Source organism: Martes martes, assembly GCF_963455335.1.
Source record: "Martes martes genome assembly, chromosome: 1".
Lineage (NCBI taxonomy): Eukaryota > Metazoa > Chordata > Mammalia > Carnivora > Mustelidae > Martes > Martes martes.
In genome coordinates, this window is record NC_137888.1 from 118,357,096 (window position 1) to 118,380,238 (window position 23,143).

At 41.9% G+C, this 23,143-nt stretch overlaps 1 protein-coding gene across 1 annotated transcript in view; it reads right to left on the minus strand.

Moving 5' to 3' along the window:
- LOC308345505 (kalirin-like) overlaps nucleotides 1–23,143 on the minus strand; it is a gene marked incomplete at its 3' end in the record, with an annotated part of 186,222 nt that overhangs the window by 40,491 nt on the left and 122,588 nt on the right. Inside the window, exons 14-19 of the mRNA XM_080807708.1 lie at nucleotides 22,488–22,670; nucleotides 21,142–21,260; nucleotides 18,290–18,356; nucleotides 17,601–17,710; nucleotides 2,802–2,871; nucleotides 340–429 (exon numbers count right to left, since the gene is read on the minus strand). Coding sequence (XP_080663834.1) covers nucleotides 340–429; nucleotides 2,802–2,871; nucleotides 17,601–17,710; nucleotides 18,290–18,356; nucleotides 21,142–21,260; nucleotides 22,488–22,670 — 639 coding nt within the window. The remainder of the gene's footprint in view (nucleotides 1–339; nucleotides 430–2,801; nucleotides 2,872–17,600; nucleotides 17,711–18,289; nucleotides 18,357–21,141; nucleotides 21,261–22,487; nucleotides 22,671–23,143) is intronic.

Here is a 23,143-nt window from a genome sequence, read left to right on the forward strand (position 1 = left end):
ACCCCTGCATTTGAGGGAGCTTCGCATGAGGCAGAAGCGAAACATTTAACTCCTGTGCCATCGTTGGTCTCCTCTACACATGGGATTTATGGCTAGCTCAGTTTGGTGTCGAGGCATGGAGGGCAAATGTGCCTTGTCTAAAAACCCAGCTCTTGAGATGGGATAGGGTAAAACAAAAGACAAACACTGCTTTTGTTTGTCTCCATGCTTTATCCATGAGATAGAGGTTTGGGTGGCCAAGAAACAATGAGCAATAAAGGATAAAAACCCATTTTCCCAATGTAGAGAAGCATTTCCACCTGCTCATCCATGGCTCAAGAATGGAAAACTATGGCTTACATCAAAGAAGGTGCCTGCATGCTCCAGGATCAGCTGGTTGGAATCAGGCTTGTTTTTACAGTAGGTGACGTACATCTGAAATTTGTCTGCCTAAAAAGAACAAAGGCAATCATAGATAAGCATCCATCCCTTGTTCCCTTCTGTTGACTGGGCGTAAAGGGCCCAGAAAGGGTTGTGTGGTGAAAGCCCTCAGTTGTTGTGTGGCACAGGATTACCTGTGGCAAATGTTCTGGGCTTATCAGGCCCATGTTCCCCCTCAGAAACTTTGGGGTGCTTTTCTCCTACCTGCAGGTGGAGAAAGCTTGCTGAAAGTGAGCTTGTTTTAATCCTAGGCTGCACTAGAAAGAATCAGAAAAACCAATTCACGTGACTTATTTTGAAATTGGATGGAATTTATTTAGACATTATCCCTTTTTTGGATTACCTACAACTGTGCTTCCCCTCTGGAAAAACTGACAACATTTGCTCTAAAAACAAAAATCAAAGAATGCAAACAAAGGGTGCCCTCAGCAGTAGATGTGCTTGTATTCCAAAGTTCTCCGTTGGGGGTAGTTGGTAGGCCATGCCAAAACCAATGATCCAGGGAAAGGAAAGCAATGTGACCCTTTGGGGAAGGGCCTAAACAATGAGTTCTAACCAGATTGTTACTGCAAGCCAAGAACCTTGAGCTTGGTAAAAATTCATTTTTTGTTTTTCTTAGGACCCTCCAGGTTAGTGCTACATGTCCTTACTCCCAGGAAAGGTATGTGTATTTTAGCCACCAAGTACCTTTCCCATTTGTGAAATGCTGTCAGTGTTGGTGCTCACAGAACACTTGGGATGTCCTCCTCTGAGAAAGCAGCCCAGCTATGTGTTAATTATCGCAGGTCTCATTCATGCCAGCACTTTGCCAAGTGCTTTTCATATATATTAACTCATGTGGTCCTCCTGAGAACCCTGTGCGGTGAACTCTATTATTATCATCCCCATTTTACAGATGTGAAAACTGTGGTTAAGTAACTTCAGATTCCCACAGCTAGAAAGTGGCAGAGCCCAGGCCAGCTGATTTCAGGTTCCTTGGTCATAACCATTGGTTTTCGATACACTGAAACAAATTCTTCTATCCTCTTATGTGAAGATTATGAGACTTATGAAAATCACCTTGGGATAATTCTTGGCAAAATGCGCATACTTTATGCAATCATCAAAGGTTCTCTGAAACCAATTTTAGGGTTTATATACTATGTGGGAGGCATTTATCATCCCTAAGACATGCTGATATATCATACTTACGGTTGATTGTTAGGCAGATTCAAAATCTGTATGAAACAATTTGTAAACCAACCAACAGACACCCCAAAACCCTTCACTTGTTTTTTCTCTACACTGGCTCTGCAAGGGATCATAAATTATTTGTTTATCATCGTTAATATGAACTGTGCATGGGCTCATATATTTAGAGGTAGAAAAGTGTATTAACACAAATAAGATGGTAGTCTACGGCTCCTTAAGAAATAAGACTATGTCAGGAAGAAAATGTTAAGGTTTTATGCTAAAAAAACAAACACACAAACAAACAAACAACCCAGGTCCCAAGTTGGGAGACTGGCTGTGATATTTACTACATGCCAGTGGACTAGTCAACCTTCTAGGTCAGCTGAATTGTTTTCCCCTATAGAATATACAGCATAACCACAGCCCAGCCTAGTGCATAGGCTTTTGAGAGCATCAACTCTGAATCATGAAGACATTTTGAACAGTAGCCCATTTTGAGTGGAAATTATGATGAGATAATTATTAGCTAGAACTCCTGACCCTGGGAAGGAGTTCTACATCGAGATGCATTTAGTATCATAGGCAGACCTCCCTGGAGATGCCTGTACTCCTCCCATGAATCTGAGCTCAGAATAACATGGTGTGGAGATGCTAATGAAGACTAAGATTTCCATTTATATAATCAGAACCTGGTACATTCAGGCCATTTACTTGGTCCATGACAATAGCACCAGGAAAGAAAAGGATCAGATACAAATTTTGTAGGTCAGAACTGGGATGAATACCCATGGGATCTTTTCTTTCCTATTAAGGAAGACTATGTAACCAATTGTTTGGTGGATTCCTAAATTTCCCAATCCTTACCCTGCAAAAACAAACAGAACAAAACCAGTGCATAGAACCGGAGTAGTGTGTCTATCAAGTGGTGATGTTTTTCCATTCTCCCGATGTCTCAAATTTTAGAAAGTTCTCGAAGAACTTTATGTGGAGCTTGGACACACGTCTAAGGACTTTTCCCAAGGAGGGAAATGGGATGGACTGCTTCTCTCAGATCTACTTCTGCCCTTTCTCCAGAGTCCCTGGTCCTGTGTTAGAATGTCAGTAACACCAATCCTCAGCTCAGGCACCGAGCAGTGATGCCATCCGACACCCCCTGCACTCCTGGGAAGTATGGCACAGTGGGAGAAGAAGGATTTCAAGTCAGTTACCCAGGTAACAAAGCAGTGTCCCACATCCTCAGGCAGCTGCTCGTACTTCTCCAGCTCTTTGAGGAAGATGCTGCAAGGGGAGAGAAAGTCTGGATCAGAGACATCTCTGCATTCTGCCTCCCTCCCTAGCCAGAGGATGATACTGAGGCCATATACTCTGCATTATCTACACACGGCTTTTCCACTCTCTAAGTGATATATGGTGAGGAGTGGTTTTAAATAGATCAGAACTGATTTCATTATAATTTATATTAACTGATTAATTAGTGCTACTTCAAATTGTATTGTTTCCCTTAGGGATTTCTACTTCTCGGGCTGAAAAGCAATTAAATATTATACTTGTGTTGGGGGCTTTCATTTTAACTGCAACTATGAATCTATTTTTTATACAAGTAAACTGAACACATTGTAACAGCTAAATATATATATATGTATATATATAGAATATATATATACACACACATATATTCTATATATATGTATATATATAGAATATATATACATATATATATAAAATATATAGACTAGACATCAAAAAGAATGAAATAAATATCATCTATGATCCCAGAGATGAAGTGGAAATGTTTTGAATCCTGCAAACTTCTTTCCAATTCTTAGCCTCCTTCTCCTGGCAGCTACTCTGTGCTAAAAACTCTGAGTTAGTGTTTCCGAATGCAGACATCATCAGGAAAGAAAATTCAATGGGGAAAAAGTCACAATATAGTTGAAAACTGAACTGAATTACTATGGAATCATCTGCCATGGTGGGTATCCATGCCCTAGGCTTCTATCTTTGTGAAGAAATAATGAAGGGTTGACTAAACCAACGTCAAATATGTTAAGCAATTGGTTTGAGCTTAGAGAATTCAAGCTCTAAAGAGCCAACATCACTGGAATGGAATTTGCTTTTTAACAATTGCACAGAGGTTTTAAAATAAATAAATTATGATGCTGTGGGGGGGGAAATGTACTGATGGAAATGGAAGATATAATCTTTACAAAATGCAATGTGACAATATCTACCAAAATTTTAAAAATGTATCTATCTTGTGTTCTGCAACTTTAACCCTGGAAAATTTCCTATATATTTTAATTTACATATGTATAGGATGACATAAACATGCGCATTCATGGTGGTACTGCTCGCAATAGTAACAGGTGGCCTGTAGGTGACAAAGTAACCCGTACATCCACAGAACTGGATATTATACAGCTATAAAAAAAATGACAAGGCTTTCTGTGTTTTCATAAGAAAGATCCCCAGGGCAGGCTATTAAGTGAAAAACTGCACGATGTGGAAGAATGTATATAATATGGCCACCTTTTTTTTTTTTTTTTAAGATTTTATTTATTTATTTGACAGGCAGAGATCACAAGTAGGCAGAGAGGCAGGCAAAGAGAGAGAGAGAGAGAGAGAGAGGAGGAAGCAGGCTTCCTGCTAAGCAGAGAGCCCAATGCAGGGCTTGATCCTAGGACCCTGGGATCATGACCTGAGCTGAAGGCAGAGGCCTCAACCCACTGAGCCACCCAGGCACCCTGGCCACCTTTTATCTAAATAGGGAATATGTATTCTTATTTCCACCCCAAAAAACTAATGGTTGAAAGGTATAATGTCAGTTAGGAAAGATAAGTCGTGAGATCCACTATACAGCATCATAGTACCTACAGCTAATAATACTGTGTTGTACACTTAAAGTTTGCTTAGAGGCGAAATGTTACATTAGGTGTTCTTTAATAATAATAATAATAATATAATAATTATTATTATTGATAATGATTATATTGAATTCAATATTGAGTTGAGTATTGAATATACTGAATTAGACTGAAAATAATGATAATCATTTAAAAAAAAAAGGAAACTTTGGGAGGTGATACGTCCATGGCCTTGATGATGGCAATAATTCCATGGGTGCACACTCATCCCTAAACTTATCAAGTTGTATACATTAAATATGTACAGCTTTTTACATGCCAATCATACCTTGATATGGTGGTTTAAAAAAAAGGTCATTACCATAGGAAACTAAGGAAAGGCACAGGGTAGATAAAGATAGTGGTGGGTTGGACTTCTCAATCTATATTTTTAAATTTAGGCTTGATTTTTTAAATAATTCAAAAATTAAAAGATATAAAGTAGTTCTAAATCATTGCACTACGTACTTCTATCTTTGGGAAAAACAAATGTTATTGATTTGACTTACTCTGCCTGGCTCCTATCATCTAAGCATTCTGGGAGTATCTTATAATACAGTTAGTTATGGGTTCTGCATAAATGTTACTTATGTTCCCCCTGTCAATGACATAGGAAGCTGTTGTTTTTAGTTTTAGTCCTATGTGGAAGGCTACAATGTTAATGATTGGTGGGATCACAGAGATAAAATTTTTTGTCCACCTGCGATGCAAATTTTTCTGAAATAAATGGGCATTGCTGTTGTAATAAGAAAAAGTCACTTAAAAATTTGGGGGGACTCCTAGCAGTACCCATTTAATGAAATCATCCTTCCCCTCACATGTGAATTTTAGACCATCCTCATTTAAATCATGGAATGGAAGTAATTATAATGCAATTTGGGCTTTCAAAATACAAATATGCAGTGCTCGAAAATCAATAAGGTATCCTATTTCCCACTACTTTTAGAAGAACTGACGTACGTGTATTCAATATGACTTCTACAATAGAAATAGAGAAAAATTATATAATGCTCTAATTGAGGATCAAATTTTTTTACCAGACCAAAAAGGAAATATCCTGTTTTTGCTGCAAGAGAAGCAGTCTAGGGGCACCTGGGTGGCTCAGTCGGTTAGGCGACTGCCTTTGGCTCAGGTCATAATCTCAGGGTCCTGGGAGTGAGCCTCACAATGGGCTCCCTGCAGGGAGCCTACTTCTCCCTTTCCCTCTGCCCCTCCTTCCTGCTTGTGCTTTCTCTCAAATAAATAAATAAATAAAATCCTTTTCTTTTTTTTTAAGAGAAGCAATCTGGTTCTCCACCGTATCACCTCATCACTGAATTCTAAGAGATATTTATTATGTGGTCCTTCTCCATGAGGAACACTAAGTAATATAATATATAACATCTTCAAGAGTAGTTTTCCAGAAGGTGTTTATATGGTCACTCAATTTAAATCTCAGTGAAGACAATGAATGCCATGATGGACTGAATAGGGCCTGGGGTGGGGACTGGAATGACTTGGTGATTGGGGAGAAAATCTTTTTTTTTTTTTAAGATTTTATTTATTTATTAGACACACAGAGAGAGATCATAAGTAGGCAGAGAGGCAGGCAGAGGTGGGGGGGAAGCAGGCCCCCCGCTGAGTAGAGAGCCCGATGCGAGGCTCAATCCCAGGACCCTGAGATCATGACCAAAGGCAGAGGCTTAACCCACTGAGCCACCCAGGCACCCCTAGGGGAGAAAATCTGACGGGCTATTCTAGGACAAGGATTGGTGAAAGAAAATGAGAGACTTTAAAGAAGGAAGGACCCAGGAGAGAGGCCCTGGAAGATGAGACAGTAGGGAGAAATGGAAGAATCTAAAGGCCCCTGGCAGTTGGGATGAACCATCTCAGCTTGTGAAAGACCTCTGCTTCCCCATCTCAGGATCTCACTCCAGTCCCCTCAGCTCTGACTCCCACGGTATTTATGCTCTTCTACTTTGGGCTGGTCAAAGAAATGATAAAACAGCCAGATCATGACATTCCATACAGGATACAATTCAGGGAGCGTTTTCTTCTTTCCTTAACTTATGACCCAAGGTCAGTGGCCTGGTTGTTTAAGGTTAATTTTAAAAAATGGTGGTAATTATCCTGATAGAACTGATCATTATCTAGCTGCTGAAGACATTGCTAGGAATTTTCTTTAAAATCTTGGCAGTCTAAATAGAGCAATACCATGACTTCCTTGATAGTAGCTATCAAAACCCTATGAGAGGATGCTCAGTTTGACAATTCTCAAGAAATGAAAGCACTATAAAATGAATTAAACGGATAGAATATTATTTCTGTAATGAATATCTTTCTGGAAAATGAAGGTTTTTAGCAGCAATGGCCGTTAGCCCACCCTTCTACTGATCCTGTGTCTCACTGTCCTCTCCTCCCATAGCCAAGAAGAAGTTAAAGAACCAGAGTTCAGTCTTGGAGCTGTGAGGGGGCTCTTCCAAGGCTGCATTTCCCTGATCTTTGAATAACAACCTCGTGGGATTGTTGTGAGGATTTAATAAATCCATGTGGGTAAAGAGCCCACCCCAGTGTCTAGCATATAGTAGACACTACATAAACAGGTGTTCTTTAGGACCCATGCTTCCCAATATTAACAAACTCATACCCTGATAAACATACATATTGCACTTTTCCCCCATTTGTGGAGACTCATTCCTAGGGAGCTCTCCCCTAGGGGAGCCCCTGTTGGAAAATCTATAGTAGATTACCTTCCCCTAGAACATATCCTGGGGAATCTTGATTGAGTGCTACAAAAATTAGGTTCCAAGGTCACAGTCATTTACGTTTGGAAAGTGCTGGGCTGAACTGGTCTCTTTACTGCAGGGCTTCTAAAGGCCTATAAAATGATGAGGAACATGAGAAGTGTCCGTAGTAGATACAGTGTGCAATGCTTCCCAAACTTCTTTGCAAGTTTTGGGGGCAGTATCAGACTCTGTCTCAAGGAACACTCCTGGAAAACCCTAGTGGGTGGTCCCCACACCTGGCTGGGCACTACCCTCTCGGGGTTTGGATCTGAGCCTCTGCATTGACCAGAAGAACTCCCTGGGTAATTCTACTGCATCCGGTCCATAGGTCAGCATTTGAAGGTAACTGCCTCAGATACCACTGTGCTTCTAGTTGGCAGATCCCATAATGACTCTGTATGATTTAATTTTTTAATAGAAAAAACTAAAACTTAGAAAACTTGTGCTGGGCATATCAATTCACAGCCCTGAGTAAGATATTCACTACCATCTCAATGTGATTGTTGAAGGCTACGTAGCAATATTAAAACTCTATTCTGCTTTTTGATTTAAAGCTTATGAAGATGGCAGATTACATAACTCTGATCCAAATCATTTCATCTACTTCAAGTAGGATGAGTTTAAATGAAAGCACGAGAGGTCACAACACTCTTCACACATCAGCTCTTCCATAGCCACATCTAGGTCCTCACCATCTCAATAATTAAATGTAATGAATCATGAGAGAACAAGCAAAGCAAGTAGTTTCAGTGTTTATGTGAATGGCTGGGGTTCTTTTTGAAGTGCACAAAACTTTTAAAGAAATGTCAAAATCTAAGCAAAGTCATTACTCTATTAAATGACCATGATGCAATTTTTGTGCGGTTACTTTCTGAGGAAAATGCCTCCCTCTGGCTTCGTACAGAATCCTGGGAAATGAAACCCATAGCATTTACTGACAGAAAAGCTTTCTTGAGGCTTGTGATTAAGTACTCCAGAAACAGGGGCACCTGGGTGGCTCAGTGGGTTAAGCCTCTGCCTTCAGCTCGGGTCATGATCCCAGGGTCCTGGGATCGAGCCCCACATTGGGCTCTCTGCTCAGCGGGGAGCCTGCTTCTCCCTTCCTATCTGCCTGCCTCTCTGCCTGCTTGTGATTTTTCTCTCTGTCAAATAAAAAAAAAAATTAAAAAATTAAATAATAAAGTACTCCGGAAACAGCACCATTCCAGAAGTACTTTGAGTCATTCTGATTTTGTGCTTTTCTCCAAAGGTAAATTTGGTCTCTGGTCTCACCACTTCTGGAGAAGCGTATCCTTCATGGGAGGTCTCACAGTGTGGTCCAGAAGATGGCCCTTTACATCAAGGGTGCGGTCTGTATTTAAAGGGGAATGTATTTGATGATCTTGTGTTGTGTGTGTGTGTGCATGTGCGTGTGTGTGCCTCTCATGCGTGTGCACTTGTTAGAACGAAAGAGGTGGTGAGAAGGGGAATGAGGGTAGGGGCTATGGCAAGGAGGAGGAAAAGCACAAGGAGGAGGATACATAAAGAGATAAAGCTGAAGGTAGGGTGGGGAGAGCGCTCTCCGGCTCACGGCTTTGCAGGTAAGTCCAGGGCATTGCCTCCTTATCAAAGCACGGTTGGGTTACTGTTTTAATACAAGTGGAGCTAGACATCATTTCTTAAGAATCACTTGTGACTGACAGATTCAGAGTCTAGCACACAAGAGGGTCTAGAGGGCAAGGGCTGAGACAGCTAATAAGCACGGGACCACCATGAAACCCAGGAGAGCCATGTGCACTCCAGGGAAGGTGTGGGCGGGTTTGTGGAAGTGTGGCTGTCAAGTTTGATCACCTAGGCTGAGCCTTGAGAGTCGCCTTTCTCTGTCCCTCCATCCACACCAGGAACTTCAGCCTGGATGAGAGATGAGGGGGAGGTGTGTGCAGGGCTGGAATTCCACTCCACATATTTCCCACCCTCAGGCTCAAACCTCAAGGGGCACTTTACCTTGCTGCCCTGCTACCTGTTGAACATGTTTTGTTAATACCTCCTAATTGTGTTTAACTTGTGTGATCAGAGGAAACAAAAAGTTCCTGCATAGATATGTAACAGGTTTAATGTTAAAATAAATACTAAAAAGTTAACCTCCCATGGAATGTTATTCATGTCCCTTAATGTGCTGTTCGGCAACTAGGCATGGATACTAAGCAGTCGGTTTCGACAACTAAAATTAACATGACTTTGATACATCCAACTGAATATTTAGAATATGTCTTGCCTTGGGTATGCCCCAATACCTATGAACAGCACCAGTGTTGGCAGCTGACTGAAAAAAACACCACCACCAACAAAGCCACAGGTAAAGTTTTATAGGGCCCTTCTGATGGGTGGGGTCAGACCTGCAATCACGTACAGGCACATCAAGGTATGGGTTTAGGGCCCAAGAAAAACTCCAGCAGGTCTTTCCCTTCTTCTTACCCTGACCTTTGAATATTAAGAAAGTGACAGTGTGGGGCGCCTGGGTGGCTCAGCGGGTCAAAGCCTCTGCCTTCAGCTCAGGTCATGATCCCAGGGTTCTGGGATCGAGCCCTGCATCAGGCTCTCTGCTCCGCAGGGAGCCTGCTTCCTCCTCTCTCTCTGCCTGCCTCTCTGCCTACTTGTGATCTCTGTCTGTCAAGTAAATAAATAAAATCTTAAAAAAGAAAGAAAAGAAAGTGACAGTGTGATGTAATAGGGAGTTATGAAGACCTGGAATCTTTGGCTGTGCTACCAATAGGCTTGGGCAGGTCACAAACCCTTGTAAGCTCCAGTGCCTGTAATACACAGGGGAGAGGAACAGAACTAGATTATCTTGAAAGGTTTTTTCCCAGGCTTTCATATTTTGTAATTCTGTGATTTCTGTAAATGGGATAAAACTAACATCAAGAGCACTTGGATGGGAGAAGAGCACAGAAGCTTTGAAGAAGCATATTTTAAGCAAGGATGTGTGTTGGGAAACGAGAGGAGAAGCAAAGGAGAAAGCAGTGGCCTGCAGTGTGTTCACTGTAGACTGGGCTGTAGGCTGCACATCCCTCTCTCGCCACTGGGTGGAGCCAGTTCCTTACCTTGTAGCTGCAGTTCCTGTTTCTAGGGCTTGTGTTAATTTAGGGGGTGGAAACTAGCATTAAAAAAGGGGAAGGAGAAAGAGAAACAGAACCTAACCCAAATATCAGAATGTATCGCACACAGTGAGGATGTTATTTTGAAAAGCTTAATTTCCCTATTATATATAAGCATATGCGTCTCAGGACATAACATATTATTTTTTTCTATGGCTCATGATGAAAAAAAAATGTTTAATAAACATCTTGCCGATTTTCCCATCCAAATGTGATGGTGGGGATGCTGGGTGGCTCAGTTGTTAAATGTCTGCCTTTGGCTCATGTGATGATCCCAGGGTCCTGGGATCAAGTCCTGTATCAGGCTCTTTGCTCAGTGAGGACCCTGCTTCTCTCTCTGCCTGCTGCTCTCCCACTTGTGCCCCCTCCAGCAGATAAATTAAATCTTTAAAAAAACCCCTCAAAACCAAAATAGAATGGTAGCCCTAGAGAGGTCTGGGTCTCTACCCATCTCTCTCCCCGCACTCCCTCCCGCCTCTAACCTCCCTGACTGCTTCTGCCCTCCCTCCTCTCCCTCTTCCTCTTCTTCCCCTTGTTATCCACCCACTTCACTGTTCTCCTGCACTTCTCCTCTATCTAGGTATTTGATCTCTCTCACCCCTCTCACTCTCACTCCCATCCCTTTCTCTGCGCCTCCCCCCACCCCACCATTTCTGACCCCAACTACCTCTACGTCCATCTCTCCCTTCCTCCACATCAGTCTCACAGGTGACAAGACATGGCTGAACTGGTGGTGGGAGGGTCGGACCTCGCCTCACCCCTGACCCAGGGTTGAGACTGACTCACAAACTCCTCCAGGTGGCCTCTGTCCGCCTCCTTGCTAGACTTGGCCACTCTCCTCCCTAGAAAGACCTTTGTTCAAACTTCCCTCCATCATTAAGGCAGTTATCCCTGGCTGTAGAAATCCTACCAGTTATTTAAATCCCATCTCAAATGCCCTCCCTTCTGGGAGGCCTTTCTTATTTTCCAACTGAGGCCATTTTCTTTGCTCCTTTTAACTGGATGTATGCTTCCTACCCCCTGAACACAGTACCTATAATAATAATTCCCATGCCTTGGGGGCAGAGAGCCTGGGTTTGATTCATCCCTTGGTACCAGTTCTAGCTCCAAACTAGCACGGGGCTGGCCCAAGAGGGAACTCTGGGAAGATGACGGAAATATGGGCCTGGTCCAGTTGTTCCCTGGCATTTCCCATCACCTCCCCCAGCTCTCCCCTGCCCTGCTGTATATCAGCCTCGCTCCTGGCTGACCCTGGCTACCGGCTGTCCTGCTCGGCTGACCTTGGCCTGGCTGGTGCTCTCAACTTAGCCCCCCATAGCTCTGGCCCTTTTCCCTCAGCCTTGAGCCCAGGAATGCTGGGCTGGGAGTACAATGGGTGGAGGCCTAGCCCAAATCTTAGCTTCTGGCCAAGCCTGAAGAGAAGAAGTGTACAGGGTAGCTGGCCCTGGTTGTAGGTCCTTCACTTGCCTTTCCAACCCTTGCTGAAAAATGACCTGTTTCAGGTAATTATTGTAAGGGTATAGGACCTGGATGACATACCTGCAGAATAGGCTGAAGTATGCCTCAAACTTAGAGATCCACAGAGAAGCTGGTTAGATATGAATCAAACCAAACAGCTTTGGCAGTCCCGGCTGATGGTCTATGGAGTGGGGGGAGGGGTGAGAGCACAGACCCCCAGAATCTACACCGAATCTTTAAAGGGGAGAGGGTGTCCCACCACTGGGTAAGTCTGGCTCCTCTCTGGGTCTCAACGTCCTGAACTATAAATGAAGACAGTTGTACTTGGTGGTGAGGATGACCCTCGGAGCCCTGACAGCAGAGATTTTATAAAAATATTATTGCTAGGACTCCCATGCAAATAACAGAAAAATAACTGAAAACCAAAAAGTAAAGTTCAGATTTAACTGAAAGTGATAAGCATTTTAAACAGCTGTTCTTACTGAAGCTGAAAATCTAACCACCAAGGCAAACTGAAAGAGAATAATTTTTTTTTTTTGAATCACAAGTTGTAGGTTAGTCCAAGTGGGGAAACTGTATTAAAAAAAATCCACTACTCTTTGGGGGATCTATTTATGGAATATGCTATCTTATCTGAGAGCTCCTAGAATGCTTGGCAAAATACAATAGAAATGGATTTAGGTCTTGTGTTTCTAAGTTTCATTATCTTTATGATTCTATAAAAAGGAGACATACTATGAAAATGGGAAGAGCAGAGGGTAAAAACTGAGTATCATTCCACTCAAACCTCCAACTTCAGTTAAAACCACCACTTGTAGGTGGTGAATTTTACATGTTGAATTGCTCTTCTTTATAGAAATTTTGGTGCTTGATACTTTCTCTATTTACTATCTGTACAGACAGAGGTCCTTGAGAAAGATCACACACACACACACATCCCTAATCCTGGTTGTCATTTTTCAATGTGACACTATTTAAAAGATCAATACTAATTAGCTGAGAAATGTATAACATATTCACCATAACCCCCTCGGTCTAGGTAATAACTTCCTAGTGACTCAGCTAACTGTGTCATTCAGGTAGTGTCAATCTCCGTCTCTCAGCCTTCCAGCCTTCTTCCCTCCCTCCACTGTCCTTCCCTCACTCTCTGGACTATAAGAAGATAACCTGAGCTGTGCACTAGGAATGAGAGAAGTGTGTTTGCTGTTAGATAGCACTTAACAGTAACTTGATAAAGAGGCAAATAATTGGGGTTAAAAAAGAACCTTTGGATGTTTTCAGGTTAAAAAGTGACTACTTCATAAGCATTCGTGAAAAGCAAACAGGTGTTTAGACCGTCGTATGGTCCTCCCATTAAGAAGCTCCTGGGAAGTTTGTATCCAAAATATATAATTTATACAAGTCAACATCACCCCCCCCCAAAGAATTCAATTTAAAAAAATAGGCAGAGGGCCTGAATAGGTATTTTTTAAAGAAGACATACAGACGGCCAAAGACAACATGATAAGGTGTTCAATATCACTGATCATCAGGGAAATGCAAATCAAAACCACAATGAGATACCACCTTACACCTGTCAGAACGGCTAAAATAAAAAAGAGGAGGGGCACCTGTGTGGCTCAGTCAGTTAAGCATTTGCCTGCCACTCAGGTCATGGTCCCAAGGTCCTGGGATCGAGCCTGCGCCGAGCTCCCTGCTCACTCCCTTTGCCCTCCACTCATGCTCTCTCTCTCACTCTCTATCTCAAATAAATAAAATCATTTTTTTAAAAAGAGGAGAAATAACAATTGTTGGTGAGGATTTGGAGAAAAAGGAACCTTAGTGGACTATTGGTGGGAATATAAATCGGTGCAGCCACTATGGAAAATCATATGGAGGCTCCTCAAAAAATTAAAAATAGAAATACCACGTGACCCAATAATTCCACCACTGAGTCTTTACCCAAAGAAAATGAAAACACTAATTGGAAAATATATATGCAGCCCTATGTTTACTGCAGTATTATTTACAATAATAATAAGCCAAGATAAGTAAGTGACCTAAGAGTCCATCAATAGATGAATGGATAAGGAAGATATGGTGTACACACACACACACACACACACACACACACACACGCATGCACACACACAGAGAGAAATATTACATAGCTGTAAAAAAGGATGAGACTGTGCCATTTGCAACAACACGGACAGACCTAGAGGATATTATGCTAAATGAAATAAGTCAGATGGAGAAAGACAAATACCATATGATTTTACTCATATGTGGAATCTGAAAAAAAGCCAAATGAATAAACAACAAAAACCAGAATCAGAGCTGTAAATACAGAGAACAAACTGATGGTTGCCAGAAGGAGGGGTATGGGACAAGGGCAAAATGGGTGAAGAGAAGGGGGATATCCAGGCCCCCAGCTGTGGAATGAGTACATCAGAGGCATGAGAGGCACAGCACAGGAAACACAGTCAGTGACATTGTAAGTGTGTTGCACGGTGACAGATGGTAGTTATGTCTGTGGTCAGCATAGCTTACTATATATAAGCCCATCAAAGCAGCATGTTGTACACCTGCAACTAATGTAACATGATGTGTCAAGTACACACACATAACAAGACTGAAACTCATAAGAAAGCCCCAGGAAACTCTTTCATTCAGATATTATTTTGCTATTAAGGTTATAACTGTTAAGTATCTGGCAGTGATGGGGAAAAAAATCATACCTAAGAGTTTTCCCTATTTTGAGACCTTCACAAACAGAAGACCTAATAATGGCACTAGCCTATAGGTCTGCAAACTCATTCTATTTTTAGTCTGTGTCCAGTTGTCCATCCATCCACCTATCCACCCAACAAACACTGACTTAAAGTGCACTGTGGGGCAGAGCTAGGCATTAAAAGACATGGGTCTTTCATGGAGTTCACATTTGCTGTATTTTCAAAGTTGCCTTCATTGCCTTTTCGGCTCTTACTTATTAGTGATATTAGAGGTATTATGCTTTTTTTAGTTAATCAAAATTTGTATGGCATAAGGAGAAAGCACATACTATGAGAAAAGTCTTAGCCTTCAGATCCTATAGATTATGAATACACAGCTTTATTTCCTTGGATGTTCCTTTAAGTTGTGAATAATTTAAAACACTAATTTTTTTTTTTTGCTGGAGAGCTTTCTATATGCTTTGCAGAATTCCTTTCTTTTTAATGCAGGATATACTAATTATTCAAGGTTATTGCTAATCTCAGTTATTATGCTATATTATAGCATATAGCATATAACTGGCTGTGTTGGCCTCTATATTGGGATAAAGGATCATTGGCATCGACATTGAGTAGCCCTTGACCACTGGGATTTTGGATGTTCTTTTGCCTTTTTCTCTTTTTTCTTTCTTTTTAATTTATCTGTCTTCTTTTACTTTATGCTGGTAATATCAAAGTATTTGCTCAAATTCGTGACACTTATTTACTAAGTTACTATGGTCTTAGAAACAATCTAACCATCTAAGAAGACTGTTAAACAATTTAACTAGAGGTAAGATAGCTGTTAGGGAGGATAGAAAGGTCCTTCTGTGAAAAGATAAGAACTTTATCTTTGTGATATCTCTTTTGACTGTTCAGAGGCTGGTTTTTATTTTCTTCTTGTTTCTTTATAATGTTATAAATAGGTAACGTTGCCTGGGTAGTTGTGTTCTTGATAATTATATTTATTCTTCTACAGAATGTAGGTTTCCATGTGGCTTGACTTTTTTTTTTTTTTAAGGGCTTCTGAGAACTATACTTTGCCACTGGTAGCTATTTCAGCTGTTTAAAAATTACAAACTGCTTACTATGGCTTATTAGCATGGTATCATGAAACAAGAGTAAGCGGTAGATACTTTGTTACAACTGGTCCATTTTTGACATGAATATTCTATTCCCTTCTATATTGATTTGGCAAAAGCAGGGCTCCCCGGAAGTGTATGCTGTGATCTCTAGGCTTCCATACTTAGTCATTTTGGTAAGAATATGGGGAAAGTGAGACTTGTTGACTAAATCCCAGAGACCATAAATCAAAAAAGTGAAAGCACTCTGCCTTACTGCTTACCAGTCCAATGTCTTCTCAGATATTCTGGGGGAGATGGGGTAATGCTGAGCGGGACTCAGAGGACAGAACTGGGGCTCAGTGGTCAAGAATGGCTTTACTGGGATCTTATTAAAGAGCCATGAGGAAAGAATATTTCTATGTCTGGAGATTTCCAGACAAACCAAATGGAGAGTGCTAAAATTTGTGATTTAACAACAACAACAACAACAACAAAAGACTGGGAACTTTTATTAAGTACTCCAGAAAGTTGGAAGGTTTTTTTTCCTCCTAGAAATGACTGGTTTCATAGTCTGACAGGTTAAGATGTCATAGAAGCTGCACATTTGGAGTTCTTTTAAAACTGATGCCATTTGACGACATAAGAGGGTCGATGAGAGAAGAGTGGGTCTCCACGTCTTATTTAGACCTTTTAGAGCCCAGAATCATTTTGTACCAAACTTTTGCTTGCTCCCAGTCATTCCTAGCAAAGGTCTTATTTTCTACATAAGGTCTTATTTTCTACATACTGAGGTCTTATTTTCTACAGCTGGGCTGTCCACTCTGATAGCCACTTGCCATCTAAATTTATTAAATTGAATAACATTAAATATTCAGTTCTCAGAAGCACAGGTCACATGTTAAGCGTTGAAGGCCATGCATGTCTAGCGGCTCTCGGACTGACCAGCCCAGAGGTGGGCCATTTCCATTACGGCAGAACACTGTAATGGAGAATGCTATTCTAGAGGCTTGCCTCACCCCTACACAAGGGGTGAGGGTCTCACCAGGAACTCTTGGGGCTGGCGGTTTTATCTCAGTAAATTCCTCGATGAGACTGACTACAGGACTTCCTCTGGACTGTGTTCTACAACACTGAAACTCTACCTCTTGGCCCCTTTCTGAGACAAGGTCCTGAGAGAGCTCTAAGACCTTACACTTAATCCTGTGTCTTCAGATTCCCTGTCTTTGTATTTTGAAATCTGAATTATTTGCATTAATTGGGACTGTAACTAACCAACCAATGTTCTGGCTGACTCTGTGAACAATGGAACATGTGTAGTTCACTGTAGAAAAGACCCTTAAATTAGGAGCCGGACAAACGGAAGTGTGAGGCTTTAGGGCTCTATGGTTCGACTCATCTCAATAACATACAGAGGGCTGATTGACGTTCTCCCCTATAAGCTGTCAAGAAATGAGTTCCATTAGGTATTTTGCTTATCTATCTATTCACTTTTTTTTTTTTTTTTGGTTGAGGGTGGGGATGATGAAGTAACTAGGGAATGGAGGAAATATTTAGGTTGAAAACAAAAAAAATGAAATTTGAAACCCAAGGCCCACAGGGCAGAATGATGAGCCTTAGATGCATGTCAGAATTTCCTACGATTTCACTGGGGAGTCACTACTTTCATCTCCTCCGAGCTTGGTAATCACTCTGATTGGATATGAAGGTGTTGCCAGTTAGGTCCCTAAGGAGACCTGGGACAGACACTGCTGAAGACTCGATGTCACTGCCTACAAGCGACTTTGGACAATTGTGGAGAAAGAGGCTTGAGTGAGAAAAAAGTCTGAGCAACTGACTTAGACAATTCACCAGGTAAGATTTACCAATCAGCTTGGACCCACTCATTGGAAAGCCCTGATGATGGGCATTCACGGCCCTATGTATGCTCTGGGGAAACCCTCCACCAACCTACTTGTTATGAAAATCGTAGATCTCCTGGATGTTGCCAAAGATGACGTGTTCCTTATTAAGGATCCCGGCGGGGATCTCCTCCACGCCGCTCGTCATTTCCCACAGGTAGGTCTGTAAGACAGCAACAGCTTCATCAAGGGCAAGAACTACAAAATGCAGACAAAGTAAACAGGTCTTCACACTGGAGGGGTAAGACTCAGACCGGGCTTGCATGTGGAGTGTGAAAAGTGAGATGGTTAGATACCCAGAACAGGAAGAAAGAACACCCAAATGTTCTATTATTTTCAACCGTTGCCGGGAAAACTCACATCCCGAGCTTCACCAAAGCACAAACTCCACATCCCTCTTACTTACTAAATGTGTGTGTTTGAGTGTGTTGGGTGGGGGCAGGGGGTACAGATTTGCAGACTCAACTGAAGTTCATTGACTATGTCATGGTTTTTATTTAGAATTTAAGTCTCCTATAAGTTTTTGCTGGGTGCAGCTCCAGTCTGAAAAAAGTTTCTTTTCAAAAGCATTTTAAGCTCCCAGGCAATTACTACTGACTCTGGGAGCAGGATTTCCTCTGTTGGCTTTTATTTGTGAAGCTCTGGGAGAAGACAAAGAGCACTGAGCTTCTCTCAAGGACTTGACGCTGGCAAGGCTGTCATTTTTCTAATACAGCTGCGCGCTGATGACTGCAAGACTTACCTCCAAGCACTCATGTAAGTCCCTTACATAAGCCTTCTCTGTCTGCAGCAGTTCAGCCATAATGAATCTAGAAGAAAACAAACGGGCTTTTCGTTGGTTCAAGATATAATACCTCCCCCCCTTCACACTTCACTCCCCCGCCCCGGCATTCATGACATTCCTGAAAGATCCACGTTTGGACTCCACCACCGTATCTCTTCCTTTCTTCCAAACTCCCTGCCTCTGAGTATTCTCTTCAGAGTCCCTGTCACCTTGACCCCTTGTTCTGTATCCCTCCAGCCTGGGTGTATTCAGCTAGTTCCACATTCTCTCCCTTTGCTGCCCCAGGTCCACCGCTGTGCGATGCCGTGCGGACACACGTGTGCTCTGGGTTGCACGGGTGTGCTTGCGTGCGTGCACAAGCACGTGGTACCACTTATATTCATTTCCCAGCTGCCTGTCTTCCGCTCACAGCTCCTGGAATGATGATTTCTGTTCAACAGAACTGCTGACTTTTACCAAAATGCTCTGCAGTCCCATCAGTTAAGCCAGGTTTAAAAGCCAGGCGCCCATGCCCCAGACGCCGCCATGGAGGCTGGCGGGTAGCAAACTTCATCTGTAAAGAGCTAGACAGTAAATATTCGTGGGCCCTTAAGTCTCTATCACAACCACTCCACTTTGCTGCTGGAATGTGAAAGGAGCCATGGACTCTATGTAAAAATAAATAAATAACTAGGTAAGTGTTGCTGTGTTCCAACAAGACTTTATTTATGGACACAACAGAGTTTCATCTAATTTTCACACTGCGAAATATTTTTCTTCTGGTATTTTTTCAACCATTGAAAAATATAAAAAATAATTTTGCTCTATGGAACAGGTAGAGGGGGTCAGTTTTGGCCTGTGGGCCACAGTTTGCTACCTCCGGCCTAGATTACCCCGTGTGCTTGGACACAATTTTGAAGTGGGCTCGCTTACAACCCACACCGCAGAGTACAAGTTAAGGATATTGTGACTGCTCTTCAGTCTCCCCTAAAGGAAAGCTTGAGCTCCGCACTTGCAAGGAGAGGGCTCCCTTCCTCTTGGGCCCCTGAACAACACGATGCTCCCAGGCAGTTATTACACTGATGATGCCTGGCTTCATTGTAGCATACCGACTTCATTTGCTTTCTTTCACAGATTTTTTCTATAAATGGTGCTTCTTAGCTGACATGTGATGTAATAATATCTAACTGAGCCAATATATAGATTTATACATTGATCTTAGGTGATGTCAGCTTTTCATGGTAGCTCATAATGAAAACCCCTACTTGCAGGTGTCGTGGTCTTCACATGAAAATTTTGAGAATGATTAGCCCCAAAGTGTCCCCTGTTGGAAATTTCACAAGAAATATGGAAATGGGCAGCATCTTTTTCCGGACCTTTGTCTTTGTAGGATTTTCCTTAAAGTAATCCATTGTGCTAGCAATGACCTTTCCATTAATATTAAAGTAGTGATTCCAAAAAAACCCTCCAAAAAAAACCCTTTTGCAGGAGTTCATTAGCCATTCTCTTACTATTCTATGCTTTTGGAAGAGAGGAAAGGGCATGAGCTTTGAAGTCAGACAAACAGAAACTGAATTATTATTTTGTCATTTACTGGAAGTAGGACTGACTTTCCAAGCCTTAGACTCCTTACTTATAACATAGCTGACCACACTGGGTTGTCGCAAGGATTAAATAAGATCATATAAGCAAAGTTTCTTACACGTTGCAGGTGTTTGGTAAATAAGGAAAGAAGGAAAATCAGAAGGGACATAATCTGACATGCTTTAAAAAGTTGTCTTTGGTTTCACTGCCTTGGGTTTCTAGTATTTCTCTCCCTTGTCCCTTTTTCTCTCTGCTTCCTGGAGTTTAACCTGTCTTCTTCATAATTCAGCTCCATTGCCCTCCACCCCATTTTATTTGCTTTTCCTGCTGTCCTTTCCCATCCTCTGGCTATTTGGTGTCCCAGAGAGAGTGCAACAGGAAGATTTGGCCAAGTACAGGCTCTTTATTTCCCTTCCTGTTATACGCTGACTTGTGCCACCCCGCCCCCCATTCATATGTTAAAGTCCCAAACCCTAGTACACGAGAATGTAATCTTATTTAGAAACAGTCCATTATAAATGTAAACAGTTAAGATTAGGTTACACTGGAAAAGGGTAGGCTCCTATTTCAAAGTGAAGGGTGTCATTAAAAAGGAGAAATCTGGATATAGGTATATATTCAGGAAGAATGCCATGTACACCTGTAGCCAGCCATCTAGAGGTAAGGAGAAAGACCTGGAACAAATCCTTCCCTCCCAGCCCTCAGAGGGAATCAGACCTGCCAACACTTTGATCTCAGACTTCTAGTCTCCAAAAGCTGTGAAGCATTGTATTTCTGTTACTTAAGCCATCCAATTTGTCATACTTTGTAGAACAGCTTCAGTTTCTCCAGCTCCAAGGGACCTGTGGTCCTACTTTATTTTGATAAGACCAACTACATTGGGCTTCTTAATTTTAGGACATACTATTTTTTTTCCCCAGCACTACCCAAAAGGAATCTTTCAAAATATTCTTCATAAAGCTCTTGCAAAGATTGCTGGGTATGTGTAACTTTCTAACACCAATATAAAGAAAGCAGAGCCATCACAAAGTGGTTTGTAAGGTGGACATGGTTCATTGTTTCCAGTATCCAATGCTCTATAATTCTTGATTAGTGTGAAATGTGGGTGGAAGCATCATGTCTGTCTATTCCAACCTCTGTGGGTGGTTGTGAGGACACATGAAGCTGTCCAAAGGAACAGGTAGCAATGAAAATCAAGCATAGTCATGAGGAGCTTGCTACTTGGGTAGAAGCTCCCCAAAACATACTCTTTCTTCCGGGCTGACTTCCGCTTCTCTTCATTGACTTCGTGGTTGGCGTCCCGTAGCTTGACCTCGCGATCTGAAAGGCTTGCTGGGATGATGTCCAGCTCTAGGTCCTTATTGTCCTACACAGAGAGAGATCGCAGAGGTCACCTTGGAGATGACTTGGGAGAGGAACTCATCAGAGTCAGGGGAGGTGGTAGAAGGCAAAAAGAGAGGAAGATATAAGGGAGCAGGTTGAAAAGATAGGGAATCCCACAAATGTCCACCTACAAGTCCTCTTCTTCATGAATTTTTTTTTTCAATTAAGAAAGGTATAAAATGTTCAGGTCAAATGGTCAGGGCTAATATCCATGGCAAGGAAAAAATAAAGACATTTCATAATTAGTTTCATATTTCCCCAATGACTTTAGTTCTGATTAATCTAAATGTATACACACACACACACACACACGTCTAAAATTGGTTATTAACCATTAAAATAGATGTGAAACAGAAATACATACAGATATAAGAAAACTTTCATTTGTCAAAGGAAAATAATAAAAGCTAGTATTTTTATTTAAAAAAGCAATTTCCCTTGGAAAGAGAAAGCTAAATGATAGAACAATTATTAAATTTGCCCATCCCTGCTTATTTCAAACACTGTTTTGTATTTATACAGGATGGAAACCTTCAGGGAAAAAACCTCACCGTTTAAAGCCTAGGGGAGGTGTTACTATTTCCCCCAATTTAGTGGTTTAACCAGTTCACTCTCTAGTCTGTTCTGCTTCAGAGCATCAGTCTATTTAAAGATTTAAGAATTAGAAATCCTAGGATTAAACTGCCAGCCTATATTTAGCTCTTAATTCATAGGTTACTGACCTCTATTACAAAGAAGAGATTAAAAGTCAGTCTTCCCTTGATTCTTGGCAAACAGTATCTCTTTTCAGTTGAAATGTCCAACAGCCTTTGCACAATTGCATCCCTTACTCCTGAAAGAACACTATTACACATCCTGGGGACCCTAACATTTGCTGATTAACATAATTGGGTGGAAGATGGCACTGATGAAGCCAAGGTAAAGGGTTTAGTCCTCAAAGTCAACAGTTAACTCTACACACAGAAAAACTCTGTTCTGCGGCCATGGGCCCCAGTGCAGGCCAGCCAGTTTTGCTATTTAGCATTAATCGTGAGGGGCTGAAGGCCAATGGCTCATCCTGACTAGAAAAATCACAGAAGGCAAGTGTTCTAGGGGTCAAGAGCTCAGAAAGACTGCTCCAGAAAGTCCACTTTCCTCCATGGTAATGAGAGGAGCGGTGCCCAGAGAGATAAGAAGGGAGGATGTCCCAGATGGGCAACCCCATGCCTACCTCCGTGTTGACGCCTAGTGCTTTCTCCAGAGAGTATCGGTACTTTCCCATCCTCAGGGAGAAGTCTCTGTAATGCTTGTCCACCGTGGTCACCCATTTCCTGATCTCTGTGGCATGAATGTGGCCTTTTTCCACAAAGCTATCAGCCAGTTGAATCAGAAGCTTCACCTTCTCCTTTGTTTGCTGTCCCAAAAGATGGTCTCAAGTTACTAGATTTATGCTCACAGCCCTTCACTCCCATCCCCCTTTCCACCACTCCCATCCCCCTTTCCTTCACTGCAGCCACAGATATTCCCTGCCTGCCTGGGTTTACAGCCCAGCTCTGCCCCTAGCTGGGAGGTCTTGAACAAATTACCTAAATCCTCTATGCCTCCATTCTTTTATCTACAAAACAGGTATCATAATAATCCTCTGTCATAGGGTTGTTGTGAGCATTTCATGAGTTGACCATGCAGAATGCTCAGAACAGTGTCTGGGGCACAGCACTCATATTAGGAGCTCAGGAAGTGATACATGTTAGCCATCATGATTACTGTAAGCATCTCGTACATTAATACGGTCCTTTAGCAGGTCACAGAATAGGTTAATGTCACATCTGAGACTCATTTGAGTCTTAAAGCATCTCTAAAATGTGGGTGGCAGGAGGTGGTGTGGGT